Source organism: Liolophura sinensis, chromosome 7, assembly GCF_032854445.1.
Source record: "Liolophura sinensis isolate JHLJ2023 chromosome 7, CUHK_Ljap_v2, whole genome shotgun sequence".
Lineage (NCBI taxonomy): Eukaryota > Metazoa > Mollusca > Polyplacophora > Chitonida > Chitonidae > Liolophura > Liolophura sinensis.
Window position 1 is genome coordinate 38,994,080 of NC_088301.1, and position 26,885 is coordinate 39,020,964.

The 26,885-nt window shown below is 38.2% G+C and overlaps 1 protein-coding gene across 2 annotated transcripts; it reads right to left on the minus strand.

Moving 5' to 3' along the window:
* Positions 1–1,912: 1,912 nt before the first annotated feature.
* On the minus strand, positions 1,913–20,230 carry LOC135471137 (neuroligin-2-like). 2 transcript variants are annotated; one of them, XM_064750226.1, is made up of 12 exons: positions 19,949–20,230; positions 19,400–19,850; positions 10,807–10,968; positions 10,441–10,591; positions 8,918–9,103; positions 7,651–7,844; positions 6,755–6,896; positions 6,403–6,510; positions 5,113–5,186; positions 3,487–3,616; positions 2,948–3,083; positions 1,913–2,464 (listed from the first exon to the last, which is right to left on the minus strand). In XM_064750226.1, the coding sequence occupies exons 2-12, from the start codon at positions 19,595–19,597 to the stop codon at positions 2,089–2,091; spliced, it is 1,857 nt and encodes a 618-aa protein (XP_064606296.1). In that variant the 5' UTR covers positions 19,598–19,850; positions 19,949–20,230; the 3' UTR covers positions 1,913–2,088. The 2 variants fall into 2 exon arrangements, with proteins under 2 accessions (XP_064606296.1, XP_064606295.1); XM_064750225.1 differs by having other exon boundaries at positions 19,400–20,230.
* Positions 20,231–26,885: the final 6,655 nt, after the last annotated feature.

A 26,885-nucleotide genomic window follows, 5' to 3' on the forward strand; every position in this document is an offset into this window, starting at 1 on the left:
TGATTGGTGTTTTACGCCGTACTTAAGAATATATTACGTACCCTAGCATTATGGTGGGAAGAACCCGGGGAAACCCACGACCATTCGAAAGCTGCTGTCTGACCTTATCACGTAGGGAGAGCAATGTGAGTGGTGGACTTGCACTCACAGTGACCGCTTTGGTGGAAGTCTGTTGTTCAAAGCCGGGGCCCTAAATAGCCAAGGGCCTCGAGCCAGCCTGAATGTGCACACTATCTTGTGAACAGATCTCCAGTAAACAATCAGCTTGGTTCAAGATTTTCTGATGCATATCAAATTGCCTCCATGCATCCAGCGTTCACTGATGGCCATGATTATCATTTTATTGATATAGATCATTGGAGATAATTATAGGTCTACACCTCGTCTGTCAGTACGTCAGTCTGTCAGTTCGTCACGAATACAGACTTTTCAAATACGGCTCATCGTATTGAATTAAAACTTACACAACTTCACCATGACAACCATGGCAACTTACAGGTGAAGTTTGAGTTTCGTTCCGCTTCGTGCATTGTCAACATAATTATGGTCCTTTTTTGTCTTGTTTTTATACAGAACGATTGGTTACTCTGCATCAAAACTTCTCCCTTAATGAAGGCAAGCCGCCAGCGTTAAAGAGCTTCGGCCATTTAATGTTTAATTTATTTATTTGATTGGTATTTTATGCTATGCTCAAGAATATTTCACTTATACGACGGCGACCAGTCGTTAGGAGGGAGGTTGCTGTCAGACCGTCCCACGTAAGGCCAGAGAGGAAGCTAGCATGAGCTGGACTTGAACTCACAGCGACCGCTTTGGTATGAGACTTCTGACTCACTGCGCCACGCCCTCTCTGGGCCCCTCATTTAATGTTTAAAAACTCATGCACCGTACTCAATATTTTCGCACAAACCATATAAACTGTAGTATATCGTAGTGTAATTATAAATTATGACATTATTCTTGCATTTTGTATTTGAAATTTGCCATTTAGGCCACACTATATATGTAGCAAAAACATCGCAATGTTTACATTATAATCCAAGAAGACATCACAGAAAACAACACTTCAAGCAACGCATTTATTTTTGAACTCCAAAATTTATATATGTACACATTATATGTTCATTGTCCAAGCACAATGTACAGGGTGGCCATTCTTTTTCATTTTAGTACATATTTCTTTGATTTGGTCCACTACGCATTACTCTCATCAGAGGCTTTAAGCGCTCGGTTTTATCAGAGGCCCACCCATGGTTTTGAACTCTCATGGTCATTCGATATTCGTTCCTCACTAATCAGGACATTATAATTTGATAGTGTCATGCAACGTATCTGGCTACTCCTCCGTTTATCCATCATTTTAATGACACTCTACCTACATGAATCAAAGTATAGAGCATCTATGTCTGTAGAGACTGTTTGTAAGCTATGGTACTATTGAAAAAACGACTGCGATGGTATGTTGAACCATATCATCCTAGTATTATAACTGACACGTTTACCAAGCAAAGCTAGGTTTTGAGCTTAAATCAGGTGATGTAGGAACGATTATCGCGCATCTGTAACTGAACAAGGTGTTGCATTCAGCTTTAGATTCACGATAACAATGAAAATATCTATCAATGCATTAGCTTTGTAACGTTCATTACTACTTCTCGCATTCGAAAAATAGTAATTATTAATGAACAAATCAGGTGAACAGTGAAGCAAAAATAGATCTTAAGTTTCCATTGTTTCCATATTTTCCGTCAGACAAATAAAATATTTCTAGACCACAAGTATTAACTCACTTTCAATCTCTTAGAGTAATCAAACATTTCAAAGAACCCAACATTCCACTAGTCTTACACGCATTTATCACTGCCAACATATTCAATGCTGTAGATAGTTAGATTTTGGGTTGTGGTGCATGTTCTCTACTGTTTGCTGAAGATGTCCAATAAATGAAACATTCAATTATTTCAAGTATTGAAATTTATTTACATTATGTTTCATATCTAAACATTTCCTATTCTACATTATCGTCTATTTATTTTGCGTAACAATGAAGTATACAAATATTAACATTCTGATGAAAGTGAGCAAAGTTTAGTTATTTTCTGGAAAGGCACTCGGTTTGTTTGCTTTAGTCAGAGTGTTCCGTAATCGCATTACGTAAAGAATCATTATCAAGAGGAGGATGAACAAGGCGCTGGACACGGCTACCAAAATCCAGGTTAGCAGCTCGAAATCCAGCCCATGCAGCCGTGTTGTGGTCAGAGGAGAGGTGTGGCCTATTGTGGCCCGCTTCAAATTTGGGAGGAGCGCATTCCAGAAAGCCATTTTTCGGGCCCGCATGTTGCCAGCGGTCTTGCTCGTGGCCAGACCCTCTTCGCTAATGAATTTCGTGTAGAGTTTGGACGGATAACTGTATGCCTTGAGCTTCCCCTTCTCACCAGCCATCCGTGTATCTTGAGCTGGAACTCTGGAAAATGAACGAGATATGAACAGTGAGTTTCAAAGATTTGGTCAAGTTTAATCAGGTCTGTATCATTATACATTATTTTAAATTAGTACATCGGTACTTATTACAGGGATCAAGACTGTCACAGTTAATCTTTGTTTCGGGACGAAATAGCTTCTATCAGAAGTTTATTAGATCTTGACTCCGAGCTCGAATTTTCCTAAGGCGCTAGGTACTATGCGAAGTACATTAATTTTCTCGGACACCGCCCTGTTTCCTTCACTCATTAAGCTGACCGTTGTCATCTTAGTATTACATTTCTGAGCAAAACAACAATCAAATCAATAAATAACCATTGATTCTCAGTTGCATGCCTGGAGAAGAAAAACCAACCCAGTTTTTTTAAGACCTCTATGAATGAACGTATTCTAAGAATAAAAAGTATCAATCCGTTAAACAAATATCAAGCAATCTATCTATGTATCACAAGACTGATCTTGTTACCCATGTTTTACGTAGTTGCCCCATATCGTCATAATCATCTCGCTGACTCTCTTGTCCTCATCTGTATAGTTGTACAGCTTGTGGCCTACCAACGGTGCCCCAAAAACGTAGAACAGGTCATCGCCATGAGGCACTCCTGCGAAACATCGTAGGAAACGGAAATGTAGTATGTACCAGAATCAATCAAATTCGTAACTCTCAACACTCAGCTTTAATAATGATAATCATATTTGTTGTATCATTCAATCTGTTGCTCGTCACGAGAAGGCTGTAATGTTGCCAAGGTGGTGTAAGGCCCTAATCATTCATGCAGTGTACTGAAGGTTGTTTTGGTTTCCGAGAGAACTCATTCTTCATGTAATTTACCTAATTCAGCTTACAAAAATGAGCACTTATATTGTGTCATAGTATTAAACATGTCGTGTATTTTGGTTTAAATGGAACTCCGAGATTATTTTATCTACGGTGAAGGTTTGAATGAGATTGTCTGTGTACATTGTATACTCGTCTGTCTACAAATAAATTTTATAAAACCTTACCAAGCCACTTATCCAACGGATGTTCCTTGGAGCGATGTTCAAATGTATACACATAGACTGATACATTTTTCTGTGATAGGATGTCCGCCGTTTTTATCATAGGAGCTACGTATGTAACATCTCCGAATAACTGAAAATACATAGAGGATCTCTAATGAAAACTACTGAGACATCCCATTTATGAAATGAGAGTGTAATTTCCATTTGTCCCTAGGCTGTGACGAGGAACAAATGAAAATGCCTGCTCGCCATTCACAAATTTAAAATCTCAGAGCAACTAATCAGAGATCCTATTTTATCCCATAAATGTCACAGTTTAAAACAGTACACTATATTTTAATATTATAATCGTTTTGCTCTAGCGCGATGCAGGATACAAAATGAAATTAAGATTTCGCACATGTTCTTTGTATATAAAATCTCGTAAACTACAATAACAAGTGAAAAAGTAATTAAACAAATGAAATATCTTCTTTGATAGAACGAAACTGAACTGTTGTAAGCACATTTTAATGTAACTTCGACCAAATTTAGTTGTATAATTTTCGAGGTTGATCGATTATACCACTGAAGCCACACCGACCAGTCAATGAGTCAAACATGAAAATTATATTTGTCCAGATATATTTATACCCTAAACCTTTATGGGATAAAGTAAAAGTACTCCCCTCAATATTTGAGACTGGTCATTATGAATCTTTCTGCCTTTCTGTACGATATGTTTGCGTAACAAGATTTAGTCTCTTTTCCAAGTTATAATGATAATAAGGTAAAAGCAAATCGTTAAAGGAGAAGAAAATTTAAATATCAAACAAATACCATTGAAAAGAGTATGCATTTCCTCGCAGGTGCATGCCACAAAACAAATTCTAATATGTACCTCAAGTTGATAAATTATAAGTAAAGTCAGCACCAAAATCCGCTTTGGGCGACTCCATTTTGCGAACAGTTCGTTTTCCCCTTGACTATCGGGAAACCGGAATGTTGGACGTAGGTTCCGAGTTTACACGAACAAGCCGGCAGTTTTAACGACTCTCATTGGCTGAGAGGCAACACACCCCCAGCATAAATTACAGGGTGTTAAGATGGAGGACGTCATGGACTCAGCGATTTATGCCAGGTTTGCCGTTTTCAGGCTTTACGTGTATGGCGAGAAAAAATCGCAAAATTATGCAGCAGGCACCACCTGATAGAAAACAATGTGCTCTTTTCACCCCATGGTGTCATGTTTTTAAGTTTTCTTCTCCTTTAAATATCACACCCACGCTAATAGAGTCCTAATAGTGTCACATGCACTTAACTAACGTGGCGAACAGTAGGCGTGAAATCACCATGGAAGTTACGTGCAAGAAACGTTAAGGGGTCATTGTGCAAATGGACCATTGACACTTGTCGATCTAAGTGTTGAACACTAAAACAACTACATACGTGTGGAATTTTTTTTTATAAAGGCTTTTAATCTTCAAGGGCGCCCATTACCAAACTGCAGACTGTAAATTTACGTTGTACGATGAAACCAGAGAACAATGTCTTCTGTGCTGACCAGATGGAACAGTTGGTAACTACATCCAAGGTTCAATCATGTGTCACACAATTCAACCTATTAAAAGTGAAATAATGTGTTACCTCTGAAATAAGCTGAAGTGTGGCGTTTGAATCCGATATATTCCGCCAGTTGGTGTACTCATACATCATTAAATCTGAAACAATACAAACAACCATGTAGTCATAATCGAATTTATTCGTGTTGCGGTTAAAATGAAAGTTTTCTGGCCAGTTTCGTTTATTAAAAATATTTGTCCATTTATTGGTCACTGTATTACGAGAAATCTAATTTTGTAAAAAAAAAGTCTTAATCCTGTATCTTGCGTCAGGGAAATATTAACATTAATACGTACAACAATTTCATAGAATTTATACAATCGTATACAGCAGTGTCATCTCATGCTGAACAATCCATTTGACATTGCTATGGAAGTCACGTCTTCATATGTACTATGTGTTGAAGCTACGAAAGGGAAGTAACTCTCATACGTTTACTGGTGTGATGGCAACTGTTGCTCTCTCATGGCTGACACATTACACACAGAAGTTGCATCAACATTTGTGAATTTCAGGTTTATTTTAAGAGTACATTATTAGAAGATCTTCGATTTTCAATATATACAGATAGAGACTTGTTTTCAAAACAACAGTACAAAAGCCATCTATCGATATGTTTCTAAGTAATTGTTAGTAAATGATTTACCTTCTGTCCATGAGGAACTGACCAGTTGTTCTCTTGAACTGTATTATTAATACGTTAAACGTTTGCCCACCAAATAGACTACACAGCTTGGTTCAGAATTTGTGATTATTTGCATATTTATTCATCAGAAAAGGTACATACAACCTTCCGTAGACAAAGGCTAAATTATTTCAGGGAGAAAAGTTTCCCCTGTCGTATAATCATTTGTTTAAAATGAAAACAGGCTTTTAAGCACACGGTGGATTGTGTGATCTATACATAAAGTGTTTAGCATCTTCAAGCTCCTCAGTGTTTCCGGTAAATAAGAGGTATGGCCATTCCCAACGATAAAAGAACTTTTTTCAGACTTTGTTCTCAGGCAAATTCTCATATCGAATTGTTAACTAACCTAAGTCTTGTGTAATCACTTTCCCAATTCATTTATTGATGTAAAGTGATCTACTTAAAGTATTGGAATGCAGAACAGAATACAAAATTAATAGGAGGAAGTATGGCCACTTTTCCAACGTTTTACATAGCCACTCTTCAACAAACGTTTTACATTGATTCAAATATCCTTCAATTCATCGACTGCCAAAAATTACATCTCCCAAGTGTTTAATAAATGCTAACATCATTGATCATGCCCCTAAAGCTCCGTAGAAACCTGTGGTACCTGTGATACCTACCCACAATGCCAGTGACGTTGGGGAAGTTATGAACATTCTCCTGTAATACCGATCTTAAGAACTTAGGAGTTAAATTGCCAGTGCCTCGATGGTCTAATATCGTCCGAGCTGAAATAATTTAAAAATGAATGGAATATTTTAGCATTAGAAATAAATTTGGAAATGTGGAAAAGTTTCTATATCACCATTTACAGGGTACTTCATGACAATGGGATGATAGTAGTGATACTGATTGTCTTCCCGGCATACCATAAGCTATGTTTTCTTCTAAACTTCAGCATATGCTACACATCGTCATGTATCGAACATTTCCATAGAAGTAAACACCGTAAACCATAAACTTTAAACCAACCACTTAACGCTCCTTCATCTTTGGTTACTCCAGTAAAGTATGTCCGCGCGTTCATTGCCCCATTATCCACCAGCTTTTCAGGAAGCGCCGGCATGTACTGGCCATCCATCACAGGGTAGTACCTGAACAAACCAGGTGGCCTCTAAAATGATAAACATTACAAAGTGAATATAACAATGGTGAGATGGATAAAGTAAAATGATTGAATAGTCGAATGCTTTGAGGTAGGCCTGGCAAGAAAATACGATGCATTCAAATCCAACGGTTTTATATCGACTAATAGTTACTTTTTACGTTTACCTCAATCCATATTCAAGGGACAGGAATTGCTGGGTGGCCATCTTTATAAGAGTATAATAAGCCGTCATGCTCTTGGAAGTAACATAGGATACATTCGAATCCACTTTAGTGTGTATACCGAGTAGAGTGTTGCTGTGTCAGGTGATATGAATGTGTAAGTGAAACAAGAACACACATTGCGTTTTATTTTAACATCGTCCTTGTTCCAACCTCGGAAAAATGGGAACCGAAAAACTCGGGCGACAACTGTATTCTGATTCTCGTGTGGTATCATCACTACAACAACGATTCGTATACGCCCATAGTGTTTGTTCGAAAGTCCCTTTCGCGCCTTCGGTGAATTTGTGATATGTTTTCTCATCAAACTTTGTTCAGTTAACACTTCAAATAAAGTAATGCCCAAGATCCTTTAAGCTATCAATACCGTAATCAGGGACTCAACCGTAATCAGGGACAAACCCTTGGATTGTTCTGATACTACAAAATGATATACTCTGTTTTAATTCCCTTCTCCGAGGCCATGTTCCCAACTTCCAAGATTTTTTCTTTAATGTAAATCGCCAACTCATTGAGTTAAAGTATTTAAAAGAACTTACATCAATTTTGGCTTCCACAAGTTCGTCCACCGTTTTATTCTTGAGACAGGACTTAAAAACAAAAGAGTCTTTCTCCACACACCCCAGCCCTTCGCCCATTTTTCTGGCGTAGGGCTCGGGTTTGCTGGGTTTTCTCATTATAGCCCACACTGCCGTCATTGAGCCGCTTAGGGTGATCACCGACCGGAACAGACCTGGTTGATATAATGGATTAAGAGTTACAACATAAAAAGTTTTTAGTTTTGTCGTTAAGCTTGAATCATGAATGCGTCCAAGTACAAGATATAAATTCAGCGGGCAAATGAATGAACGGATAGGGAACTCATGTGTGCGTACTACACCCGAAACGACTTGCTTTTTACTTCGATGTTGGACTGGCAGAGTTCCTCATAACAAAAGAATTCATTATCAATTGTTAGTAAACAGCATTTTCCGGGCCCAAGTTTCCAGATTATATTTGTGTCACCTTCCATTGAAGTATAGATTGGTATATCTTGGCATTCCTCCCACCATAATCCTGGGCGCCGTCGTATAAGTGAAATATTCTTTAGAACGGGGTTAAACATCAATCAAATGACTATATATTAGGTCGTGTGACCTAATAAAGATGGCTATAGAAGCAAAATTAGCGTAACAATGTAAAATCACACCTGGACTTAATGCCGAATGTTTGGACCCCTAAAATGTACAATCTTAAAATTAAAGAAGCTTTAACAAACCAATATCGTCAGTTGCCAATAAACATACTTAAGAGTTATGTCACTGTAATAGGACACAGGTAGCTATGTAAAATGGACGAATAAATAAAAATGGACAGTACCTATGTTGGCACTGAGGCCACTCATCATATTTTCTTTAGCATATAAATGCATATGTATAAATTTGTAGTTTCAAGGGGATGGAGGCTTTCACTCGGCAAATTCTCTTTTTAAAACACAATTAAAATAAAACCCTATCTGGGGTAAATTGACAAGAGGACGGATTTCATCGGTTACGTGTGACCATTTGCAAATTGTCACACTATTTTCGCTGGCTTGGCTTTACTCTCTATATTCTAGTCTTTAATAGTTAAAAACATAGCTCTTCACGTGCTGTTTACTTCACAAGAACATAATGAAAACAATTAACAACAGGTCATGCCACATTCAAACAATGTGCATTGCCATCATCACGTGACAGAGTGGAACAGAACGATGAAAATCGTTTTGCTGATTGCAAAAGCATACTTCATCATTATTTGTGTTGGTTCTCCAAAAACAGCGCTCACCTTTGGCCAGTGGGGACACCATGTGTAAGCTGACATCACAGCTGCCTGAACTATGACCTGTAAGGGTCACACGTGTTGGGTCGCCGCCAAATGTGTGGATGTTGTCTTTAACCCATTTCAGCGCCGCTAACTGATCGAGGAGTCCATAATTGCCGGGCATGTCGTCATTACCAAGACTTAGAAATCCTGAGACCGACAAAGACAATTGATCAGATGAGATAAATAATGTAGTACATTTAAAATATTCCAGTCTAATCCTCTTATAGTAATGCGGGTTCAGAACCCGACTATACATATCCGTACTGAAAATGTTTACATTAATAAAAAATGAAGAAAAATAAAGTACTACACCATGGTTTATGTTTGAAATGATAATGATGGAGACCGGCAAGATCGACTTGCCGGTTATATATATATATATATATATATATATAGTTAAGACTGTTATTAGACATCCAAGTGGATGCCAAGAAGTCACATATGCAAAGCATAAAAGTTACTGTAGGTCCCATTAGAAAAGTCCGAGTTAGATCCCAATACTGGTAAGCTAGTTTAGTCTCAAATGGTTTGGAAAATCCCAATTCTATATAATTTAGTATTTATGCCTTGACAGATCAGGAGTATTTTAAGATGGATGATAGACGCGATCGTTTTGTCGATAACTAAACCATAGCACTGGCAATCCCATTGAGGGTATTAAATTTCAGGTGAATCGCTTATTTTCCGGGCACAGCGGTTTGAAGCTAGGCTCTTGTATCTTCACACAGGGCACATTGATTTATGTATGGCACTGGCTCGTAACTTTTCCCGACTAAACTAATATTGCATTCCCTGGAGGTTAAGATGTACCGGGCACCCAGTCATTACACGTTGTGAACGTGGCATCTTTTTCATACATTAGGTTTGATGGTTTCCCAAGAAGGGGACTCATTAGAAGAATTGTAATTCTAATTTAATAGACAGAGTAGTCATTATTTTTCAGAACTACAATAGCTTCTAGTATGCATTCTTGCTGTCTCTGAAATGGTTATTCACTCCACGTCTTCCTCCTGGACATGGATTTCACAAGTAAGTTCACAAGTTTGTCGCACAAAATCTAATTGAACCAATGCATTTTAATGACTCAGTGTGTACCATTCTTTGTAACTGTCACACTCTTTCCCCAGTCTCATTTTCCTACACGTTTTATGGCTTCTCTCCAACAAAGATATATTTCATGATGTCCTCTAATATTTCCCATTCTGTTTTCAAATTCACAGCAGAGAACAATTAAAGGTATATCCTTGAAGCTATAGATTCGGCGTCGGTTAAATTGGCGTCATCAAGAAGCAGTAGCATTCGTGACAACCCAACAAATCTTTTAAAATTCGGCCTGTACCACTTTGAACTGTTTCATCAAACAACTGAAAGGATTCATATGTTTACGTAGGGTGACATTTCTTCACTCTCACTGTTATTGGACACACACTGCTCTTTACAGCATGGAATACTTTAGTAATACTTTGGTATGACTTAGGTCTCACCTAGTGGTCCTAGTCTGTAATTAAGGGTAACAACAACGACATCAGTCCAGGAAGCCAGAACCGTTCCATGAAACATCCCACCCATGCCGTACTCATTTGATCCTCCGTGTATATACACGAGTACTGGCATTGACGCTGCATTACGTCTTCTCTTGGGACATACAAGAAAAGCATTACGTCAACCATGTTATTCACAAAGCGTACAGTATTGTAAAATCATTATACGGAGGTACATGGCCCCTAAAACAACACTTTGAAAATAGTGTGATTTCTGATGGTTTTAGTGTTCATACTTGGTATTCAATAGACTTGAAATCATTAAATACCGTTAACAATTAATAACGAACAATTTAAATATATACTTACGTATGGAGCATAGATATTCAGATAGAGGCAGTCTTCGCTGGTGTTGTTGAAGTTGGGCACGTGGGCACGGATATAAGATAGGTCTGATTTGAGCTGAGGACAGGCCGGTGGCATCTCTGTGGCGTTCCATACTCCCTCCCATCGCTCAGGAGATTCCGGTGGCTAATAAAAGCAAACCAATAATCCAATGAGTCACGAACAATTTTATGCAACTATTTTTAATATACATATCAGCCATTGGATGATAAGTCATAACATGTTATAGGTAAACCATTGTTACACTTAACAATGTATAAATCTAAGCGCTTAAGATGGACATTCCAGGTCAATAATCGCAAGGCCAATTCCCAAGGTAAATTCCCAAACGAAGTTTAACACAAACTACCAAAAAACTAGAAAGTATATAAAGCTCGAAAATGGGACGAAATCATGCAAAGAGAAGCAGTCAACAGTGATGTTGGAAGGCATGGCATGTTCTAGGCGACTGAGTGAAACCAGTATTCAAACCCTGTACCGTGCTAACATATAAGTTGTCGATAATAACATATGTATCTCAGTTGCGCTTTGATTGCAGCTCATATATCCAAAGTGACTTCAAAGTGATTTAATTCAACACGATGAATATACCTCCTTGTGCGAAGTTTAACATAGACGTTGAGGTTTTTGTAAATAAAAAAGTTGCAGTGGAACCATACCTAAGTTATTGAAATATACTTTAGAAATAAAAATTTTACTTATAAATGTTTTCAAAAGTCATTGTTAAGTATTGAATTTTGTATTTGAACTGATTATTAACGAGCCGTGGTCCAGTCTTTATACGCGATTGCCTTTTAATCGCTGGTACAGGAAATGGTATGGTGTAGATTCTCTGACTCTCACTCTCTCGGATTGTTTTAATGTTATTGTACACAACCACTGACGTCCAATAAATTGCAATTAACACCACTGGATTTTTTGCCTTGTCCTGCTTAAGTCATGGTGCTAGAAGGCGTGTACTTTGCTGCTCTTTAACAACTGACATGAACAGTTAGAAAAATACATAAGGTAAATTGACAAGATGGCCTATTTCAACGGTTATATGTGACCATTTGCCAGCTATCACACTATCGTCGATGGTCTGGTTTTGTTCTCTAGTCTGTAAGTCATTTGGCTCTTTACGCAGTTAACGTCTTTTGAAAACTACTGACCTTTCACCAATATAGTGTGCATATCTATACATTTAAAAGCCCTTGGTCCTTAAGTGTATAAATGAGTTGAGAAATAATGAGACTACTGAAGGTGTATGGGCAATCTGAGCATTGTGCTTTATGGGTTGAGCGAAATGTTTGAATACACACAGCTGTATGCTTCAGGAAATATACGCAAGAACTACTTGCCAGAACAATGTGGCAATGTACCAGAGCCAAAATTTCTACAGCGTGTCCCAGATCATGTGTTTACAGGTCTGCATACCAGCTATTGACCTGAACATATCAGGTTTATGGCAATAAGTTGAACACACAATGAATAACAACAGAACACCTTTTATACACCTTTTACTTTTAGGTCAGTCTGACATAAGTAACCCAATTACCTACATTCGCCCAAAGCGACAAAGAAACTTGAAACTGCTTTGTAAATATTGAGTTCCGACCTTCCCACTAAATAAAGACGCTTTATTTGGTTTTAGCATTCGTGCACACAAGAAACTAAAAAAGCACTGCAAGACGTAATCGGAAACGACAATATTTTAACTTCCTGATGAGGAAATTTTAATTCTTTGACATGTATAAATTTTTGATCAACGAATCAACGTTATTAATTCGAAAGGAAGTTAGGGGATATATTTAGGTGTTTATTTATCACACCATTACTCAATGCCATAAGCGGGAATACATTAAAAGTAAATATGTGTAAGGACTGCACACGCTTCAATTCCAGTTAAACTAACAACTCACCTGCCTTTTGATATATAAGAAAAAATACGCGGGAAAAATTTAACTAATACAGTTGCTTGAATGGTTTGCGTCGACGCTTTTAACAACAGTTTTTACCATTGTAGTAGACTTAATACAAACCACATCAGATAAGAAAATGTGAGAGTAGTCTGAGAAGCGCTTGTACCAATAAAAACACATATACATAATCAGCTTCATAAGATCTAAGCAATGGGCATCGATATAAGTGATGTAAGGCTCACGGTTAATTGTGAACTGACGGACATATAGTCAGGTTCAGTCAAGCCCTAACAATTTTGGCCTACACGATTAGCACACACCTTATGTGATACACAATTACCGGAAAGTACCAATAATTGTATGCATGAGAAAAATACCAGCACTGTCAGGCTTTTTTTGTTAAAATCGCCAAGACTTTGCTATATTTATACTGATTGACACGTCAAAGGAAGTTAGCAAAAACCACAAATAATCCACATGTCAGGATCACTTTTATCTGAAGATCAGGCAACGGTCATAAGCATTCGTCCGGATTCGATCTTTTCAGTTTATGAGACTGGGAGTCAAGAGTTTTTTTTTACTCGTAACTGGCGTACTCTAATCTTTGGGTATGGCTATTCCGGGCCGACAGATTTCCTGGAGAAGAGTTTCTTAAAGCAATCACGTCTAAAGCTTGGCATCACTCAGAGCGACAAAAAACATTTACTGAGTAGTTAATTTTAGAGCGAAGATCTATTTACAATAACTCTTCGACACATTTCGCTAAATTTAGCCAAACTCACGTTACCATTGAGATAATTGACTTGAAATGATGAATAAGAATTGATTGCATGCTTCACCCTTTTTTCAACCATCGCACAAGAGAGACATTCACCGATCATTAGATTACGTGTTTGTTCAATAGTATTTGGAGCACACGTTTCTGATGGTTTGAAAACAACATGAAAATAAAATCTTGACTGCAAAACTCTTCGGCAAATTTTCTCATTTTGAAAGTCGAAGGGATGATGAAGTCATTCAAATGCTAATTTGTCAGCTTTCTTTGTTGAGGATGAATGAATCAGTATTTTATTTAAGAGAGTTCGGTGCTGAATAAACCCTCTTAGCTCCGGCAACTACACTCCAAGAATATTGATCAGGTTTGGAATTGAAAGTGCACCCGCTTTTTCGGTATCAAGCACCCAACCCTCACAGTAGCAATCCAATTTGAATACCTCTTAAGTGTACCGAATAAGTCTGCAAACCATTGAATAGTACTGAATAAAAGATCTCAGTAAGCATCATCAATGGCCGCTCTACCTTCAGAAATTCTTGAGTACGAAAGATTGAACACATTAAACTGTTTTCTTATGCTCTTTTGGCGGTCTATTCACGCCAAGATTGCGTTGGCTAGCGCTCGTTGATCTTTTTAAGCCATTTTCATAGCTAGAAGCTTTTGGTCCCATAGTTCGTAAAGACCCTGGTTCTTTCCAGAGCCCTAGTGTTATGCTGCAACAGCAATAGGCTGTAACATACGTATACTGCATAAGTGATATGATGCAAAAAGTGTGACTCTAAGGACGTAATAACGGCACTGAAGTGCTTGATGGCAGTGATAATCAGAAGGAATATTCTGGATACAGCATATTTGATGTAACAATGCGATGGAAGGGGGACTGAAAATGGATACTACAGACGTGATAAACTTTATCGTGAAAACTGACACAGAGAGGATGTGAAATACATAGATCTAACGGATATAGGCCTAACGTATTATTTCTTCTCGTGTTTTACTCAAACGGAAATGTTTGAGTTACATATACTATTGGCAATCAGCATTATAAGTTGCGTAGACTTGCTGAAGAACTGCGCTTGGCAGATAAATGATATATAGCCTCAGTCGAACCAAAAGAAACTGTACTCTACCAGGGGACATCACATAAGTATTAGACGATATTTCACATGAAAAATTATGATGATATATTCTCGCTAGATAGGTCAGTCACTTTGGTAACGTTAAAAATATAGAGTTGAACTCGGAACAGACAGTAAAATAAATGATATTAAGTATTAAGATTCAGATAACCTGACTCCTTCTGCAGAAAGAAGAGGCAGATGAAAACTTTTACGTTGCGAACACTTCATGCATGAATGGAGAATGGCGAAAAGTATATAACATTACGATACACCTTTAAAGTTTGCTTATCTTTTAGCGCGCCTGATGTCATTCAATGATACTGCGTCTTCCCTCTGTTCAAATTTTTTTGTCTTTCATAAAATAATATTACTACGAGTTTTACTCGATGTTATTTTTTGTGTCAATTTTTCAGTTTCGATGACTGACGTTTGCTGCCTAGTTGAATTGATTGATGTGTGGTATGTGATAAGTATGTTATTACAGGTTGCTGATGTGGACATTTTCTATTTTAGTGTGGCGGAAACTTGAAAGAGCTTCTACACAAAAATATAACTCTTCCACACCAACACGTGTTCATTGAATAACCTGTAGTAAGTACCGAACTCTCATCTTCATATATTGCAAAAGCGACAGGCCAGTGCAACATACATGTATTAAAGTATATGCGTGAAGTGTTACACTTTTGACACATGACGCCCACTGGAGCAGGGAGAGATTGACATAACATAAGGGTTATACTCTGAAGGTCTAATTCATATTCCAAAAGGGAGACGAGCACAACACAAGTGCTATCTTCTTATCATCTGATCCATATATTGTAGAAGGAATGGTAGATATAACAGAAGTAGTCTTACAAAGTGGGGGGGATGATAACGGGGAAATGCCGTGCCCTGATCAATGGCTCTTGAAATGTTAACTGACTCCAAAGACGAAGACATATAAAAGATAACAGATGAAATTTATTAACACCTATACACTTATGTGACCTCAACAAAATTATAAACTTGACACTTCTTAATTGGATCTCACAATTGTGCATAATTATTTGATAGAGATGTTTATTGTCCTGCTCTCTTTAGGGTATCAATTCACTACAGTGGATTACAGCACAGCAAAGGCGTTTTTAAAAAAGCATGAGGGCCCGTCACCCCAGTCGCAAGCTTTACATTGATTGTACTCTCGAAACATGCAGCAACATGGTCCTGAACTAACATTCTAGCATTACATCGCAACGCCCTAAGCTATAACGCAGAAGCACAATATTTCAAATACATGCATTCACTCATTCACAAATTTAAACAAAGTTCTAGCTGGAAAGACCAGTACATTAACCAGTGATAAAGGCTGTAGTCCATGAAGAGGCGTTCTGAGTCTGTCTCTTCCCACCATCAGAGGCCACACTCATTATTCACTTTACTCTGTTTCAACAGTTTTATCTGTGTGAAGTGCTGGATCATGTTTTTCCCACTGAAATCGATGCCATAATCCTCTTATTTTCTTCCGTATATTGAAAGTGTGATGATTATCTGTTTTCATGACTATGCAAATTAAGAGATTTGATTAAACAAATGTCGAGTTTCTTTCCCGATCTTTCTTACGTCTGACATGCAAATGTGCACCCTATACAGACATGGGAGTTCAACAAACGTAAAACGTGTAGGCCTATTACCGTCGTTGTGAGGGAATAAACCGAGTTGATATAATTTCCACTTAACAGAAATTCCGTAAAACATTTTTATCATCAAGGCCTCATAATCTGTAATATCAAATTCCTTGTCCAATAAGGGATTCGATAAACACTGAAGAAAACCTACGGATTGTGTACACGGGAGAATGCTTCATCTCGTTCATAACTATTCGACATAAGTGAGCATTACTAGAATTGAACTGGCGACGAAGGTATCAGCATAAGAGATAAAACATACATTTTGTGGTTTCATTCGCTCATAGACCTGACCGCTGTCAGACAAGTGACAAATTCCTGAGTATGGTGTTAAGCATCAATAGTGAGGTTTCGAGTTCGAACTCTTTTGTCGTTAAAGGTGAAAAACAGCCCCCCTGTATGATGTGACTTGTAAAAAAAATGTTAGGCAACCTTTGCGACCATTAAATTACCGATCACTTCCCTCAAGGTGTTGTTGAGGCAAATATGACACCTCTTTCCTTTGGAGACTTCACATGTTTACAAACGTTCAGCTCCGCATTTTTCCCCATCGTTTGTCTTCTTCAAAAAATTTTTTTGTGAAACTTTTTTCAGACGCCCATGTTATAGCAAATGTGATCCTGCAATAGCTTCCTAACATTTTTGACAGGTTACATGATACAATAGGACTTCTTTTACTTTTAGGGATAAAAGAGTTCGAACTCAAAATTCCCCTATTAGATGAATAAATATGTATCAATTAGGAGGCATATCTTCATGGATTGTTCCTGATATTTGTCTTTCAGCTGTTCATTCCGAACCTCTGGCAGAGAACCTCCAGGATTCCTCTCACTCCAAATGTTCTCTGAGATCTGGTGTTAATAAGTCCTTGGAGATCATCTGCCTGTTACCAGTTTTGCATGAACATACTGGGCTTTGTCAATGATTTAAGAAACTGAGCTGTATGAAGTTCAAAGAGGGACCCTGAACTGCATGTACACTGATTCACATAGACTCATTGCAACTTCTGTATGGCAACTGTTTGTATAGACAATATTGGTTACCAACTCATGTGTAGGCATAATTTAAACCACACTTTTCATTCTTATAAAAACAGTTGATATGAAATAGAAAACATCTGAAACATGATGTCTAATCAATGGTTTCCGTTTATTTTGTACAATTTTATTTGGACAAATTTTCGATAATGACGAGACATAACCACGGTGGGTCTTCTTAAAGTAAATGTCTAAAGCTATGGCGCCCTTATTCACACCGAAAATATGTGATTTCAGCTTACACTGGCTACAGGCAATGCCTCGTGTTATTTGAAGGGATGAGCTTGTTTGCCATGCAAACACAGCAGGTAGAAACCCGGCCTAGAGGCCTTCAGGCATAGAATTTCCTTGCAACGTGTTTGGGATCTGCCATTTTAACACCAGTATCCCTTGCTCTTTATGTAATGATGACACCGCATATTCCAGCCCACGTGTTCGACCGATCTATATTACAATGGAAAACATAGTAAAATGTGTGTTCGATTTTCGTCCACCATTCTCTTGTCGCATAAAGCCGGGAGACCCATTTCCAGGGTAACAACTACCATCAGTTCCTAAAAACCACAATACATATATAAAACAAGAAAGAGTAAATGTACGTGGGAAGTATTCCCTAAATGATGTAAGACTGACATTTTCATTATTCCTGGGAAGAATTCCACATCAAATTTCACCGCCTAAATCTAAACACATTTACAAGGCACTGGTCTTGTTGCATTGAAGTAAAGCCAATGTTCTCTGAAAATCTTTGAGCTGACTATATACCATGTGATACCTGCTTTGGAACGAAGACCAAACATCAACGACAGAATTTTAATTAAACCTGATATAAATTTGAACTCCATCTCAATTTATTCCATTTGAGTAGTACTGCTTAATTGCTGTTTCTATCCCACTGAATAATTAATACAACAGTATAACCTATATTCAGATAAACTTAAAGGTAGACACGTTATATCATAATTCGTCTTCTGTGTGCGTTTTGACGGAAACCAGTTGGAAATGACATCAAATCTTACTCAACACACCGGTATGTGAACGGAAAATGGAAACCTATTCCAGTACGCCACGGATAAGTTCACCGTTTAATGATGAAGATGATCATACTCCACAAAAGAATTTGTTACACAAAATTAACTGCATTCCGTCTTTGTTCCGCCTGTTTGCGTGTGCGTTGGCATGTTGTGATATGTGTATTGGCAGGGAGTGGGCAAGCCTGTCACCCTCACTCGCCTTCACCTTACATTTGCTGTGGAAACAACCGAGTTGTAAAAAGGAGAAGTGATGGGTGAACCATTTGCTAGTATGCGTCATGTGCAGTTGAGCTCTCTGGTAAACACCCTACCGCTCTATATCCCATCCTCATAACATGCCCTCATCGGTTTATATATAGATCTGCCAATGTTCAAGTTTCTCTGCACACGTGAAGGTAATGAAAATGCCTTTCCTACTATCTTCTAAACTACTTGTTTGATGTTCACTTTCTTGTTAGACACAAACCAACACCATTTACTTGTGTACGTCAGTGAGTTCCTGATTTGTCCATCGGCCTATTTCTCAGCCATTAGTCATAATGCTACTCAGAAAAAAAACTTTGTCTTATCGCAAAAATAAAGCAGCCACAACTGTCAATAATATACAACTTTGTAAACCCATGAACACTTTATTAAGAGTTACATTATTTATTACAAAAGTGTTTCACTGACCAGTTTCAAAGATTATATCTTGTCTGTATTTCCATTAACCTTAGCATAACATATTTGTCTTACGAGAGTTTAAAATAGGCGTAATTAAATATAATGTCAAAATGAAATTCCAGAATTATTAGTTTGAAAAGCAATGTTATGGGTTTACCTGATTATAATATTACACTGCAAGGGATCAGGGTACACGAGATCGGTGGATGCAATTCCGCAACTCCGTTGTCTCGGGTTATCTAATGAAGTTAATGGAGTTAATGAAAATGTGAGTATTGCTTACGAAAGATGTTTGGGGATAGATTTAGTTGTTACAGGAAAATGAATCAGACGTCCAATGAAAAAAAGGGGACATTACTTACCTCAAATCTAAGTTCATCGACGGGAGGCTTAGCATAGGGCACACCTAGAAATATGTCAACTGGTCGACGCGGGAATATCTCCTGTGTGTGTCCCCTCAACTCTCCATAGGCCGTGTTCTTAATGACATAATCCACCAAACCAGCTCGAGCACTCTGTTCAGTCACCAGACAGACAACTGCAAGGGCTAGCCACCGCATTAGTCGGTTTGACGCACCAGCCTAATGAGAAACGGTCTTCTGGGGGTGAAGCTGTTTTTGTCTTCACCTGTTGAGAATCTCGCAGAGAAAATTAACGGTTGTTGAAGGAAGTTATAGAGATGCCTCGGTAATTCGACGCAGATAAAAATACTGGGCTCCACTTTTCTCCTTTCCTTCAACAGTGTTGCTGTCGGTTATACACTCAATCTTCTCGACGGGTACAACATGTGTCAGTTTTTTATCTGCTTTATCCCTATAAGATAAAGACAAAGTCTGCAATTATACTGAATCATTCATAAAACCAGATTTTGGAATGGAGGGACACTCACAGCCTATCAAAGATCGCGTTACCTTTTAGATGCTACTCCACCAATATTTATCGTAGTGTGTTGCTGAAGGATAATATGCACAACTTCCAAAGCCACATGATACGTTCTGAGCTACTTGTTGTTCCTGCCGAACTGGCCTTAAGTGTGAAGTCATTTCGAATTAGACCGGCTTTTTCCACACTTTGTTTAATCCGGACAAACAGTCCCAGAGCGCCACTCAACTCGACGGTCCCCGTGTACCCCTGGCAGGTCCCGTTAATTCCGTTTGAGGAATATATCCCAGATTACTTTTTGTATGCGTGTGTGTCTATGGCCGTCCGTCTGAACATGCTCAGCGCGGAGCGGAAGGTTCCATCAGCGACTCAATAACAACGGGTGATGGGCACACATGGTTCGCCCTTTTACAGTAAGCGTCGTTCCCAAAACCTGGCAGCTGGTCAGAGAAAACCAAGGATCAATTCTAAACAATCGGATCGATCAGTATGCATGTGTTTCACTCTTTCTTATACAGTCTCAACACTGATACTTATTTTATTCACACCAAACTAACAGTTCTCCCATGATGCACAAACAATTCTTATTTTACCGATTCTCATCAAATTAAGAACTGCCTGTGTTATCCGCCTATGTCCGCCCTGGGTTAACACACATACATATTGCTATTTAAAAGCACCGAAGTCATGGCAATATTTAATTTAGAGGTAAAAAGTTTGAAAACCAATTTAAATTAGGAAGTTTAGCATTTAGCAATCAACACGAAAAAATAATAAACACAAACAAACTGTAGCATAATAATGTTAGCAATGTGAAATGTGAAAGCATAATTAAAGTGTATCCGCTAAATGGAGTTGTGTTATGCAACCAGGAATTGATAAAACAAGGAAGCTACTTTATTGACTGAAGGGTAGATGACAAATGTATTCAGTAATTCAGAAGCAATGCATCTGTTTGTTTGTATATTATCTGGTCAGATGATCTTGAAGTGGACCTTTATTATAAAGATAGAGAAAACGGATAATCCCTCACTTTTATTCTAGACTACAATTATCCACCATTCTTTTTGAATATTCAATAATGCATAATCGCGTGTAATCTTACACTATTTCCAAACTGACAGCATTCTTTCAGCGGTTCGAAGAGCAGTTCTTTTTTTTTTGCTCTCATAATTGAAGACGATCTATCTATCTATATCTATATATATATATATATATATATATATATATATATATATATATATATATATATATATATATATATATATATATATATATATACGATACAGGTAGTACAGTTTTTTAGTAATGGACAAAATGACTTGTATCTTGTATGTTACATTCGTTCATGAATTAAAAACAACATTATGACAAGCACGGCTAAGAAAATGAGACAGCAAGACCTAAATAATTTATCACCATGCCTTAAAATTAACCCTCAACACCCACCATTAATAATTTATTCATGTAAGCGTTCAAATCATTTAGTAAATCATTAAAAAATCTCCGCAAAACAGATTTAATATGTTATTCATTGGCAGGTTTATTGATTAAGCAGGATATTTGATGACAGTTAACATGCTTACTCGCACATTTTGCTCCGTCCGCATAAGCCTTTTATGTGATGTCAACACAGTATTTTGAGAAATTCTTGATCAGTTAATTATAAGAAATTGCACATGGCATCACTGCATTTTTTACCTAATTCTGGGGCGTCTAGTTTGCTACTATTTAAACATTTACATAAAAACAGTTAGAAAAAAGCCTAACTGAGGTAACGTGACCATACACCTGCTATCGCACAGTCGTCGCTGCTCTGATCTGACTCGCTAAGCCGCACGTCTATGATTAGGTGTCCACGCCATGCAAGTGGTGCATTCTTGAAATCGTATGTATTATTATTATTCTTAGTCAGCTCCTAAAATTGCAATATTACTGATGCACTTAAAATGTCTTCTTCTCCAGAACATCTAAAGCTATTGGCATGACATTTTCGTGAACACTTTCCGTTGGACACACAGTCTAGAGTTCAAATCCAGCATTTTCCTTTACATTTTTTAGCTTTTTTTCTGTATTCCTTTCTTTTTGCTATTGCTCAGCATACAATTTATACAGAGCGTAGGCCTACAGAGGCGATCCCGGAATTGCTGTCCTTGACACCTATACTTGTAGCCCAGCACTGCTATCTGAGAGTAAAGGTTATTTTCGTTTCACTGGTCTTGACACAAACCCCAACGGACATTGTATCTAGCTCACTGGGGTTCAATACCAGATAACTCCTGCCAATCGTTTTTCGCTTATTTTCCCATTATCATGAACTTTATAGGCATCAGTTGGCTGTTGTAACGTTTTGCTGGCCTAGTCACCATGACGTCGCATACTGACGACATATGCCGCCTAGGTATTTACGACTGGCAGGCTACCAGAAGTGTTAAAAGACTATAGTAGCGTTGGCCGGATCAACCCTGTTGGATAGCACCTTTAATTATATTGTATTCCTGCATAAACCAACATTCTTCTGGTGGACATTGTTTTAATGTTATTACGTATTAAATGTGATGACCACACACATAATTTGAGTAACTCTAGACCAGTGACGCCTAAGAAATTTTACTTAATTCTGCTGAACCCATGGTCCTAGGAGGGCGTGTAATTTGCTTCTATTTAGACATTTATATTAACAGTTACAATAAAACCTTAACTGAGGTAAACTGACAAGAGGCTGTATTTCACCGGATATGTGTGACTATATCCGCCGGCTATCACACTGTCGTCGATGTACGTCTATAATTATATTTACATGTTCCCTTTTAGGTTTTTTAGCTATCTACAGCCACAGGCCACCGACCATCCAACCCCTAAAGTAATTTTTGACGGTTTTGAAATGTTCAGGCAGGTGTTTGCTGTCAGCAAGGTATCAAAGCATTATGTGATGTGTTTATGCACATAAGAGTGTAAGTTAAGTGGGAGCACAAAGCGGTAAAACTGTTTCATGCCAGCATGTAGATGTACGTTGTTACTTTCTAAGCATATATATGGACAGCCAGCAGAAAACTCTGACTGAGGTAAATTGACAAGAATCATTTCACCGGTAAAACCATTTGCCAACTATCACAGTGTCGGCACTGCTCTGTGTTTAGCGAATATGCTCTAGTCTTGTACATTTAACATTTGTTATCACGACAGTTACGATCAACTTATCCAGTGTTTATTTAGTTTATTTAGAGAACAGTAAAACACTCATCACTTCTTTCGGGGGTTTAACTTATCTAAGGGTTAGATTTGGATTGAATGATTACCCTAGGACTTGTTTCTAACATAACCATGGCTCATGAATGTTTTGAGTAATATACGTACAAGTCAAATTTGGAGTATAAAGATTTGTGTCAGTGGGATAAAGTCTGCGGCCAAATCTATACATACCATGCTCATTTAGCATACAGCAGTACAAGGTATAGATAGTGTTGAGGACGCTTGTTAGAAAGTGTATTAAAAGTTAAGCCAGGCTTAAATCTTAATACCAGTCTTGGCCTAATACAAAACTGACAGGTCTTTAGATCATACTAGAGTTAATCCCGGGCTTAATTGTTAATATACTTTTGAACAACTGAGACCTGAAGTTTGTGATTTCTCCGCATGACTTTCATAATTTATACTTTATCAGCAATTTAGAAATAAGCACGGTTCTCTTAGCGTATGGCTGAGATGTATCAAGCTGCTTTACATAAACACGACCGCGTCCTGTTTTATCGCCGTCCTGGCAATGGTATATTCCCATAGAATAGGGATAAGATAACCAGAGTTTGGTTTAATTGCCATCGTCATACACTTCACCTGCATTGTGGACTATACATTTGCATGATGAACTATGCACCTGAATGGGGAACTGTGCTTCTGCAAGGTGAATTATGCATTGTGAACTGTACTCCTACACTGTGAACCGTGTACCTGTATAGTGAACTAGACATCTGAATTGTGAATTGTGCCCCTGCATGTTGGGCTAAGCTCATGCATGATTCAGTGCGTATTTGCATACATCTGCAATGTGTGAATTGTACACCTGCACTGTACATCTGAACTGTGTACCGGCATTGTGAACTATTTACATACAAGGTGAGCTGTACATCTGAGTTTTAAACTACATATTTTACCTGCATAGTGAACTGTACATACGCATGGTGAACTGTGAACCTGCCTGTACACGTGCATATTGTAATGTACACGTGCATATTGTACTGTACACGTGCATGTTGGACTGTACACGTGTATGTTGGAGTGTACGCCTGCATGTTGGACTGTACACCTGCATATTGGAATGTACACCTGCCTGCTGAACCGTAGACCTGCATTTTGGACTGTACACCTGCATGTTGGACTGTACACGTGCATATTGTACTGTTCAAGTGCATGCTGGACTATGCACCTGCATGCTGTACTGTCCACGTGCATGTTGAACCGTACATCTACATGTTGGATTGTACACATGTATGTTGGATCGTACACGTGCATGTTGGACCGTACACATGCATGTTGGACTCTACACCTGCATATTGGAATCCACACGTGTATGCTGTATTGTACATCTGCATGTTGGACTGTACACCTGCATTTTGGATCGTACATCTGCATGTTGAATTTTACTCCTACGTGTTGAACCGTACACCTGCATGTTGTACTGTACACCTGCATGCTGGACTGTACACCTGCATGTTCTGCTGTGCACGTGCATGTTGGACCGTACACCTGCATGTTGGCTCGTAGACCTCTATATAAGGCTGTACACCTGCCTGCTGGACTGTATATCTGTATGTTGGACTGCACACGTATATGTTGTACTGTACACCTGCTTGTTGGACCGTACACCTGCCTGTTTGATTTTACTCATGCATGTTGGACTATACACCTGCATATTACATCGTACATCTGTATTTTGGACTGTACCCCTTCATGTTGGACTGTACACGTGCATGTTGGACTGTACACGTGCATGTTGGACTGTACACGTTCATGTTGGACAGTACACCTGCATGTTGAGCGGTCCACCTGCATGTTGAACTGTACACCTTCATGTTGGACTGTACACGTGCATGTTGGACTTACACGTACATGTTGGGCATAAAAACTGCGTGTTGAACTGTACACCTGTAAGGTAGACTGTACACCTGTATGTCGGACTGTACACCTGCATGTTGAAATGTACACGTGCGTGTTGGACTGTACACCTGCATGTTGGACTGTACACATGAATGTTGGCCTGTAGATCGGTATGTTGGATTGTACTCCTGCATGTTGGACCGTTCATTTGTATGCTGGACTGTACATCTGCATGTTGGACCGTACACCTGCATGTTGGACTGTACTTCTGTATGTTGGACTGTGCATCTGCATGTTGGAATGTACATTTGTACGTTGGTCTGTACATTGGACTGTACATCTGTATGTTGTGCTGTACATCTGTATATTGGACTGTACATCTGTATGCTGGACTGTATATCTGTATGTTGGACTGTGCATCTATATGTTGGACTGTACATCTACATGTTGGGTTTTCACCTGTACATTGGACGCACACCTGTATGACGAACTGTTAACATGAATGGAAAATTGCACACTATTTTGTGGTTTGTGCACCTCTATAGTAAAGTGTATTGCTGCTGTATTGTACACCAATAAGGTTGACTATATCTGCGTGTTGTACTGTACATCTAAAAGGTACACTTACATGTTGGTGTACTAGTGAACAGTACACTTACATGATAGACTGTGATTTCCTGTGACCACTTTAGCTTTCTATAACTATTTAGTGATATAACTACTTAGTGACTTACTTATTTTCCTGAAGGAAAGCTATAAACAGGGAGTTTCAATGATGTTACATAGGAGCTGTTAGTTTAAGTTAAAAAATATGTGAACAAGCCTTTTGTACTCACTTTATAAGCGACCTAGGTCAAAACGAGGCCTTTCAATACAATATATTTCGTTGAAACAGTTTGATAAATTCAAAAGTATTGTCAGGTCAGAATGATGAAAGCAGATCCCACTTTGCATAGTGGGTTAATAAGATTTCTCTGAAACTGATGGTAGAGTTATTCATTTGGTAAGGTCTGGTGCTAATACACTCGGATAGGATGGGGTGCGGGGGAGCTAGTTGCCGGACAGGAGCAAAAGTTGAATGTAAAGAATTAAACTGCCACAAAAACGCGTATGTTCTAAGAAGCACAGTTTTAAACTAGATCAATAACGATATGTTTAAATTTTGTTCACAAGTTCACAAGAAGTACAGTTTTCAGTGTGTAAAAATAAATATAACAAAATATAAATATAATGGAAATTACATGGCCTACCTGTAAATTAGCATATATTTATGTCACTTTGCTAAAACTATGCCCTAACGAGTATCTTTTTTTTCTTCGCATACATTTTGTCATATTCAACAAATGGTCAATTTAATGAAAAGAATATTCTGATGTCACATGGGCTAAAATGGATTAAATTATGTGTACCAATTTATTATTTACGATTCGAAAGGCAAACAGGTTGATAATTTTATGCTTTTTCTTCTTCTGTCCCTTTGGCCTGTCCTGTATCTTTCACATTCGTTGCTGGCGGCTATATCAGTTTACTTCCTCTGTTACTGTATTGAGACGAACGCCATAGATGGATTACCTGTTTGTGTTGACATTTTCCTGTGTGGTGGCCCATCGGATCCGTTGAGCATTACGTTTTCATAATGACTTTAAATTGTACAGCGTCGTGAGTTTATGTGGACCAATTCTGTTTACTGAATTTCATCCACCTTCCAATCACCCTTGGTCAAATTTTATCACATTATGCTCCATTAAAATGAGCCAGTTTTGAACGTTTCAGATATAACTTATGCGACTTAATCCAAATATGGCAATATTTTAACGAAAGTTAAATTTTAGATTAGATTTTAGATTCCGGTTAGATTTTACCGGAAGGACA